Source organism: Neofelis nebulosa, chromosome 17, assembly GCF_028018385.1.
Source record: "Neofelis nebulosa isolate mNeoNeb1 chromosome 17, mNeoNeb1.pri, whole genome shotgun sequence".
Taxonomy (NCBI): Eukaryota; Metazoa; Chordata; class Mammalia; order Carnivora; family Felidae; genus Neofelis; species Neofelis nebulosa.
Window position 1 is genome coordinate 18,778,324 of NC_080798.1, and position 9,600 is coordinate 18,787,923.

The 9,600-nt window shown below is 58.5% G+C and overlaps 1 protein-coding gene and 1 long non-coding RNA gene across 3 annotated transcripts in view; one reads left to right on the forward strand and one right to left on the reverse strand.

Annotated features, from left to right (window-relative positions):
• The window catches only part of LOC131498867 (uncharacterized), a 6,600-nt gene extending 4,284 nt beyond the window's left edge, over positions 1-2,316 (forward strand). Inside the window, exon 2 of the long non-coding RNA XR_009255619.1 lies at positions 1,966-2,316. This is a non-coding gene — a long non-coding RNA (uncharacterized LOC131498867). The remainder of the gene's footprint in view (positions 1-1,965) is intronic.
• The window catches only part of SCN1B (sodium voltage-gated channel beta subunit 1), a 9,005-nt gene extending 2,243 nt beyond the window's left edge, over positions 1-6,762 (reverse strand). The window contains exons 1-3 of one of the 2 annotated variants that reach the window (XM_058706319.1): positions 6,348-6,762; positions 4,448-4,614; positions 3,427-3,667 (exon numbers count right to left, since the gene is read on the reverse strand). In XM_058706319.1, coding sequence (XP_058562302.1) covers positions 3,427-3,667; positions 4,448-4,614; positions 6,348-6,387 — 448 coding nt within the window. In that variant the 5' untranslated portion in view covers positions 6,388-6,762. The remainder of the gene's footprint in view (positions 1-3,426; positions 3,668-4,447; positions 4,615-6,347) is intronic. The other variant, XM_058706316.1, reaches the window with a different exon arrangement.
• Positions 6,763-9,600: the final 2,838 nt, after the last annotated feature.

A 9,600-nucleotide genomic window follows, 5' to 3' on the forward strand; every position in this document is an offset into this window, starting at 1 on the left:
GGCCTTTCCTTCCTGATGGCCGGGACCTCATTTCCCCCCTGTCCTCACATGGTCTTTCCTCCCCTGTCCGTGGGCACTTTCTGCTGCTCCAACCGGTGCAGCTGGCACCGATGCTTTCTGGGCCAGAGTGAGGGAGGGTGCGGGCTGGATGCTTCTCCCCTGCCTCTCTGCCGGAAGGAGCTGGGGAAAGGGTTCCACCCATCATTCGTTCGTTGGTCCTTTCGTTCATTCATTCATTTATTCAAAAGATACGAGTGTATCTCATGTGGTGAATGCACACTTTCAGCCAGGCTCTGTGCTAAGTTCCTTATCTGGGCATCTCTCTGAGTCTTTGAAACACCCTAAGGATAGAGAGAGTTCTGGCTTCCCATGTCAGCTGACCTCAGGAAGCACACTGAGTTGGATATATGTTGGATAAAGCTTACACCATCGGGTTCTCATCCCTGCTCCTGGAACTCAGTGCCCAAACGGATTTAGGTAATCTGGTGTCTCCTGCCCTCCCAATCAGATTAGGACAGTGACAGGCACGGCTCTGTAACCCATTTTCCAGACAAGGACACTGAGGCTCAGAAAGTGGAGCACACAAGGAGGCACAGCCAGGGTTGGACTCGGAGCCAGGATTCAACCCCAAGCGTTAGCAGCTGCAGGGTCTGGGCTCTTATCTGCCCTGGGAACTACTACAGCCGAAGAAAGACTTGGTAAAGGCTGCTGTATGTCAAGTGCAGTTCCCATCAAGCCGTATAGACATCCCAGGAGGTAGGACTGTGGTTCCCCCACTTCACAGATGAGGACCTGGGGCAGAGGGTAATAGGCACCTTGCCTGGGGAGAACTCCGATTTCTTCAAAACCACCCAAGTCTTCTAAAAGCTTCACCTGCCTGCCCCCAGTAGAAGCCCCCAGATCTGAGGCCCCCGCCCGCATCTGTGCATGCCAGGTTTCTCCCTCGCCTCAGACGCTGCTCTACCTCAAGACATTCTCCACCCGTGCTGGGTATATCCAAAATAGAATTAGCCCTCTGGTCCCTGTTTGCTGGCTCCACTCCTGGTGGGGGGACTCCCGGGTGCTTCTCTGGTCTCCTGCAGCTCTGCCAGCTCGGCAAAGGTCCCACCACCAGCACCCACGGGCCCTCCTCTGGAAATGACCCCTTGGAAAACCCTCCTTGGGGTTATTACCAGGAGGCAGTATTGGCTGATGGGTCATGTTGAGAATGCAGTACGATTGTGGATTATAACAAAAAAAGAATATGGTAGGTGCCTGGGTGGCCCAGTCGGTTGAGCCTCCGACTCCTGATTTTACCTCAGGTTATGATCTCGAGGTTTGTGAGTTCGAGCCCTGCATTGGGCTCTGCACTGATGGTGTGGAGCCTGCTTGGGATTCTCTCTCTCCCTCTCTCTTTGCCCCTCCCTTACGTGTTCTCTCTCTCTCTCTCTCTCTCTCTCTCTCTCTCTGAATAAACTTTAAAAATTTTTTAAAAATTAAAAAAGAAAAAAAAATATGGTATGGCCAGCAATACTAACAATGCAGTATAATGGGTAATGAAAGACATACTGTGGTGGGATGAGTAATGTTAAAAATACTACAGTATGCTGGGTAATGCCGACTCTATTATAGCATAACGAGTAAAATTTTAAAATACTACAATATGATTAATTTAAAGTACTACAGCATGGTGGGTAATGTTAAAAATACTCTTGTATGATGGATTATGATGAAAACATTGTTGTATGTTTGGTAATGTTAAAGAGTATAGTATATAGTAATACGAAATACTTTAATACGGTGGATAAAAAACACTAGAGCCTGTTGGATAATGAAGAAACCACAGACTCTGGGAAAACAGCATAGCTCTGCCTATGGTAATTGTTAAGAACACCGGCTCTGGTGGGGAGGAGAATATGGTACATAATGTTTAAAAGAGGCTCTGCTGGGACGTGGGCGCGCCTGACCCCCGCCTCCCCCTCGCAGGTGCGGACAGCATCCCGAGCAAGGGCCAAGCCACAGGATGGAAGAAACCCGGCTGCCTGAACGGTATCATAGAGCCTCCCTGCCCTCCTGACCCCTGGCCTCGGCGCTGATTCAGGAGACAAGACTGACACAGATTTTGTTCAGCTACAGTGTTTGGGGGCGTTCTTGCTACAGCCACTCCCTCGGGCGGGGCTCCATCTTCTACATCCGTGGGTGGCCACCCACCCAGCATCGTGACCTACACCAGCGAGTAGCTCCGACACGTCTCCTGTGTTGAATCCTGCGGGATCGCTTTGATAACAAGCGTAAAAATGCTAATTATCAAAAGAAACCCACAGGCTCTGGCTGACAGCAGAGTGTAATGAATCATGCCAAGAACAGAAACGGCAGTCACACACGCTTAGTTGGGTTCAAATCCGGGTCCCAGCTCTGTGATCTCGGCCACATAGTCTTACCTCCCTGAGCCCGGGGTTTCCCATCTGTAAAGTGGGGGGAGTAGTAAGAGCCATAGCCAGGAGGGTGGGTGGGAGGGTTCAATGAGAGACTGCACGTAGGCTCTGAGGCTGGCACCCCCCTGGGGGAAAGGAAGGACGATGCACGGTCCCCGTGACAATGCGCGTGCGCCGTGGGCCCCACGGGACGTACTTGCCATGGCTCTCGGGTGGCTCAAGTTCTGGGATATCTTCCTGACTCTAAGCCAATGGGCCACTGTGCCCTGGAAAATTCCAGTTTACACCCATCAGAAGATGGTTCAGAGAAGGGATCCAAGGCAGCTGGAGCCAAAATGATGAAATGTTCAAAAACACCTTGCATCCTTGCTGTTCAGTGTGGCCCCAGACCTGCAGCGTCGGCTTTGCTGAGAGCTCGTTAGACATGTGGCCTGAGCCCCCACCCCAGGCCTGCTGGGTCGGAGTCTGCACATTAGCAAGACTCCCAGCAGGTCCACGTACACAGCAGAATTTAAGGAGCTCTGCTCCAAGGGACACACTCTTATCTCTTCCCTCACGGTCACAAAGGGAGGAGGGGCTGAGGCTCTCCGACAGCCAGAACCTCCACTGTCACCCCCACTGCTGAGGCCCCGCTGCGGGCCAGGCACGGGGGCAGCTGACACCCAGCACACCTCCCCATAGAACAGTTCAGACAACGCCCTGGGAGGTGGATACCATTATCGACCTGCATCCTACAGGACAACCCTTCCTCAGAGAGGGGAAGGCACAGCACAGGTGGCAGAGTTTGGCACCCGGAACGTCCAGAGGAGGGGCCTGCCGTGGCCCTTGCCTGGGGTTGAAAGGAAATGGAAGCCAGAGCTGGGGCTGGGGAAGGAGGTGCGGCTCCCCCCGCCGCCGTGGGCGTTTGCCTGGCCCAGGCGTGGAGCCAGCCTGTCCCCTACCTGCCATCTGTCCCGCCATCTGGCTGCCAGTGGGCAACAGGGGTGAGGGGGGGAGGCAGGGTCTGACTCACCTTTGTCCACCACCTCAAGGTGGATCTTTTTGACGACGCTGGTGTTGTGCTCGTAGTTCTCAAAGAAGAGCAGCCGGTAGACGTGGCACTCGTAGTCGCCCGAGTGGTTGTAGGTGACGTTGGTGATGAAGATGGACAGGTCCTGCAGGTCCTTGGTGCCCCGGCTGCCGTTCCACACCACGCGGCCCTCGAAACGCTCATCCTCCTCCAGCTGCAGCACCTCGTTCTCATAGCGCAGGATCTGGGGGCGGCAGGGCCGGTCACTGCCTGCGCCCGGCCCCCTACCCAGACTATTCTGTCCCTTGCCCTGACACTCAGACAGTCAGTGGACACACACGTGGGCACCGTGACCTCAGGCAGGGAGGGCGCAGGGGAGGCTAGGATCAGGCCCCGGCCCGCCCCCAACGCCGAGTGTGTCCCTGGAGCTGACACGCACACACACGCACACTCACACACATATTCCTCAGGCGTCCTCCGGAGTACCCCCCACCCCCCCTTCCGCCTTCCTGGCCTTCATTCTCTAAAGTTCTTCCCGGCCACCAGGCACACTCCTCAGGCAGGGACAGAGGGGTCCCATCTCAGCTGCCGCAGACCCCAGCTCTCCAGTGGGCGCCCCGTCGTTTGTAATTCAAAATACGTGTAACATAAAGGAGGTCAAAAAAGTTCTGCTTCTCTTCCGTAATGACTGCCTGAGACGTTCTTGCTGGCACTAAATAGTTCCAACGACACCCACTCTGTGCCACCCGTGTCCCAGGAGCAAGAGCCACGCGGACCCTCACACAAACCTCGGAGCTAGAGACCATCACCCTCCCATCTTTCCAGAGGAGGGAACTGAGGCTCAGAGAAGCTCAGCACCTTGCCCCAGGTCACCAGCTGGTCACTGGGGGAGCCGGAGTTCGGATCCAGGCCACCGCTAGCGGTTCTTGAAAACAGACAAGCTACCCCCTCCTGGCCCCTGGCCCCTGCCCGCCACCAACCCCCACACAGATGCCCACCCTCCCGCAGCCGTGCGCCCACACACCTTGACAAACTCCTCCGTGCCCTTCTGGCGGAAGGTCCACTCGGTGAAGGTCTCGGCGGTGGTCTCGCTGCGGCGCTTGCAGGAGATGCACAGGATTTTGAAGGTCATCCCGTACACGGCCTCCGTCTCCGAGTCCACCTCCACACAGCCCCCCCAGGCCGAGGACACTGTGGGGACAGCAGGCTCAGGTCGCGCACGGCCACCCATCGCCCTAGGCAGTGCCAGGCTCACTGGTTGTTGGCTCTCGGAGACCATCTGTTTCCCCTCAATAACATTATGAATGCACAGACCCAGACACTAAGCCTGGCCCTGCCACTTGCCGTGTCCCCTTGGCGAGTCTCTCAGGATCTGTGGCCTCAGTTTCCCTCTGTGAGGGGAGGGAAACCGTCGTCTCTGCTTCCGGGCGGGCGTTGCTGGGCAGATTCCGTGAGTTAGGTAAGGCCCCAGCAGGGGGCCTGCCACACAAGAAGCTCCCCACCCCCACACCCCTTAGCAAAATAGGGCTGTCACTGTGGTCAGGAACTTCGAGTCTTTGCTCTCTAACCCAAGTAGCCACCCAAGTAGCCCTTCTTAAGAAATCCACTTGCCCAGGGTGCTGCAGCGTTTAGGTGGTGGGACTAGAATTCCAGACCCGTTAGAAGTTCAAGGTGGCAGAGTCTTTTCTACCATTCCTGCTCTGCAAAACCAGTCAGCCCCAGACAGGGAGCCAGGAGAAGGCAAGGCCTCGGGGGGCTAGGTGGGCACTGGAAGCAGGGCCGACCTGCGCTCCAGCCCTGTTCCCCAGGTCCCCAAGTTCTGGTGTCATCCACTCCCTACCCAACTTCCGTCTCCCGGCCCCTCTGCCCCCAAGGCTCCTCACCTCCCGACTCCTGTCCCACCTCCTGTCAGCTTCTCAAAACTCACTGAGCTCTTTGCAGCCTCAGGGACTTTGCGTCCGCACTGGATTCCAGTCCCTTTGGGTGCCTCCTCCACATTCTTACCGGCCACCCCCTTCCCAAGGCCCAACACTCATCAGCGAATGCTATGCCTCTCCAGCTCTAGCTCTGGGTGTTCTGTTGTTTGTTCGTTTGTTTTCCCCCTGAGTGTCTTCGTCTAGGAATCCTGGGAACTTCTTGTCCTCCTCCTCTTCCGTCTCTCTCCAACTCCTTACGCACCTCTGTGTCTGTCTCCCCTACTTTATATCTCTTAGGGAGTCTCTCTGGAGGGCCCACGGCTTTGTGTCCTCTTTCCAGACTCAGACAGCCCCTTCCGGTCGGTCTCTCCACCTTTCCCTGCCTCTTTTACACCCCGTCTCTTCCTGTGTCTACCTGTGTCTCCGTCTGGCCCTGCCTCTCTCAAGTTTCTCTCTCCAGCGCTCCGATTTCTAACTCGCTTCTCGGCCTCTCTCTGGCACCCTCTACATCCCTCTCGGGCTCCGTCTCCCCCTTACTCCCGATCCCCAGTCTCCGCGGAGCAAGCCCGAGTACTCCGAGTGGCTGTGTCTCTCGCGCCTTTCCTTCCGTCCCCATCTCTCCCTGTGTCTCGGTCTCCCCCGTCCCAGTCTCCGGGCGCCGCCTTCCCCCACCCCCTCCCGCGGCTGTGGGTGTCACATTGCAGCCTGCGGGGCTCCGAGAGCAGCTGACTCCGCGTTTCCTCGCCCCCGGCTGGGCGCCCGCAGCCGCCGAGCTGTGCCAGCCCGGCCCCCGCCCTCTCTCGCCCACCCGCACCTCCACCGCCCTCCCCCGCCCCGCGCCCGGCGCTCGGCGCTCACAACTTCGGAAGCGGACTTAGCCGCGCCGGGGAATGGGCCGGGGGCGGCCCTCGCCCCGCCGTCCCGGGTCCCGCGCGCGAACACCGCCGCCGGGCCGCTGCCCGGGCTGTGCCCTCCGCCGCCCCCACCCCCCAGCCACCGCGCACTCACCCAGCGCCGCGCCGACCACCAAGGCCAGCAGTGTCCCCATGGCTGCGCTGCGCGCGCTGCGCCCCCCTCCCGGGCCGCCGGTATTAATAGCGGGGCAAGAGGCAGCGGGCCCGGGCGGCGGTTAGAATGTCCCCGGGAGCGCGCGGGCGCAGCAGCTGCGGCTCTGGGACCGGCAAGGGGGGGGGGGGGGGGTAGGCGGAGGGGGGGCGCGGCCCCCCCGCTCCGGTTACCGCCGGGGGCCCAGCCCCGGGGCCCGGCGTCCGGGCATCCCCGCCGCGCGGGCGGCGGCCGCTCCTCGGGCTCCTGCGCTGGCGCGCGCGGCCGGGCGCATTCGCCAGGTGTACCGACCCCGGCCCGGCTCCGGCTCGGGCGCGCTGAGGCGCGGGCCGCGGTCTCCTGCGCACTGCAGCGGCGGCGGCGGCGGCGGCGGCGGCGGCGGCCTGGGGAGGGAGGAGGGAGCGGGAGGGGGCGGGATGAATCACCGCGGGGGGAGGGCGCGGCCGCCCAGCCTTTGCCGCAGCGGCCCGGGAGGCGCCCGCCGCACCGGCCTCTCCCGGTGGCGCAGGGACCGCGGCTTCTGGGCATGGGCGGATGGCCTGGGTGTCCCCTACCCTTCCCGACGCTGGGGACCCCCGGCTTCGGAGTCTGGAAAAGATCACCCCCAGAGTCCCAGGAGGGCTTAGAGGGCGTTTGAGGGGCAAGGCTTCCGACTTCAATTTATGGAGGTCATCCTCCTGGGATGGAAGGGGACTTGGCTGGGACCTCCAAGTGACCTCCCTCTCAGATCCCTGGCATCTGGACCTGAGGGGTTACTGTGCAGGAACCCAAGTGGGTGTGAGGTGGGGGGTGTCATGCTAGGGCCACGAGAATACTTCAGACTCCACCCAAGCAGGAGGGAGGGAGGGAGGGCCATGCCGGATCTACACCACAGAGGCTTCTCTGGGGGTTTGGGGGTACAGTGTTACAGGGGGTACCTTGGTCTCTGATGTCATTCACCCACCCGCGCCTCCCGTGGCTCAGTCCCCTGCCCAGGCCCCTGCTGCTGTTCCCAACACAACAAACTTATTCCTGCCTTAGGGCCTTTGCCCTCTTTGCTCTTCCCTCTGCCTGCTCTGCCTCTGCTCTTCCCCCTGATAACCAAAAGGCTCACTCCCTCTTCTCCAGCAGCTCCTGGCTCCAATGTCACCTTCCTCAGGTCTTCTGTCCATTCCCAGGAAACTGCCTCCCCTGTCCCTTACTTGACCGCAGTTATCACTACCTGACATTTTTCTCTTCCTTTATTTAGATCTTCCTTTCACCCCCTTCAACCCTGGGATACAAGATCCCCCCAGGTGAGGACACTGTCCTGAGCACCACTGTATTTCCAGCACCAGAACTGTGCCTGGCACATTATAGGTGCTCAATAAATATTCATCAAATGAAGAAATATATGCCAAAGCTCTAGCCCTTCGCGTATGCTGGATCCATTTCTACCTCCCAACATTGGCAGTAAGTTCTACTATTATCCCCATTTTACAGAAGAAACGGAGGCTGAGAGTGGCTCACACCCTTGCCTAGGGTCATGTAGCTAGCCTCAAGTGGAAGGATCTGGAATCCTGCCCCAGCAATGGTAGGTGGTTTGTCCTTTTAGTAGGCTCTGCCAAATGGAGAGGTTGGGGGTGGGAGCTCTGGGCTGTCAGGACCAGGGTGGGAGTGAGACTTTTGGCTGGCTGCTCAGGTCCTGGCCTCTGGTTTTGGGTGGGGTGAAGTTCCAGAATCCCCCTGACCCAGTCCTGCAGAGGAAGAGGAACAAGGATATGGGGCAGGCTCAGGGCAGAGGAACAGGAAGCCAGGGACACTGGGCACCTTTGTGGTCTGGGCCTCTGTGCCAACGCCTCCTGGGCTGTGAGATTCCTCTGCAGAAAATAACTCTCTTGCCGTTCCGAGCCCTCCCTCTGGCAGCCCGTGACAGGCAGAGAGGCAGTGAGGACAGGCCTTAGGCACTGGGCAGGGGCATCTACTCACAGCCCTATAAGCCGGTGTCCACTGAGCACCTACTATGGGCTTGGTGCTATTCTAAGCACTTTACTAATAGGAACTGAAATTCTCCCCACATGATGGGTATTACCATTATTCCTAATTAACAGGTATGGTAAACTGAGGCCCACAGTGGGTGGGTAACCTGCCACGATCACATAGTTAGAGGAGAGCCTGGCTGTGCCCTTTGCCACTTACGGCCCCTCCTGCCTCCATCCAACCCTTCCTCCAGTCCTCTCCCTCAAGCCCTCCATCAAGAACTTTCTTACAGGCTGTGTGTGACATGTCAAAGGTCTCTCCTTACCCCTCACTGTGGAACCAGAACAGGGCTGTGTGAGACAGACCTGGGTTCTACCTGGACCAGAGACTTTGCCTCTAAGCCCATTTCTTCATTGGTAGGTTAGAGGTCCAGATGGCCTCAACCTGGACAGGCTGTTGTGGGGTCCCGCAGGGGTAGGACCTTGCATCTAAATGTGGAGACACCATGGACTGGGCCTGCAGCCCTCGTCTTCTGCAGAGTGGCCTCAGTCATGTAACTATCCGTCTGTGTCTCATATGGAGTCGCCGGGAGACTTAAAGGAACACCAGACCCTGGCATGGAGCCTGGTGCACACTTGGTGCTTCCTACAGGACTTACTTTTTTCTCCCCCCAATTCTTCCACGATGAGTAACATTATTGGAAGCTTCCTGAGCCAGGCCCTGTTGTAAGCGGCCACGTTTATGAACTCCTCGACTGTTGTAGTAGTCGTGGCTCGCAAAGCAAAGTCCCTGAACAAGCACCGTGAGCATCCCTGGGAACTTGCTGGCGGTGCAGACCCTCAGCTCACCCCAGATCTGCGGGCTCAGAAACTCTGCGCGTGGGCTCTGGCACTCTTTCAATAAGCCTCCAGGAGATTCTGGTGCAGCTCAAGTTGGAGAACTAGTCACTTCCAAGAACGCTGGGAGACAGGTGCCACTCTTATGCCCGTTGTACAAAAGGGGAGACCAAAGCTCAGAGGGCTTGACCCCGCTCCATGTTACATGACTGCTAAAAATCAGGAGTAGAACTTGAACTCGGGCCTCCAGGCGCCTGACTCTGTCCTCACAGCCTGGCACTGGACTCTGATGACACAAGGCTTATGGAAGATGCTAGAGAATCCCAGATCGTGTCGCCCCTGCCCCCCGCCCCCGCCCCCCGCCCTTCTAGTGCAATGGGAGGCTCCCACCCGCTCCCAGGGACCTCACAGGCACAGCCACA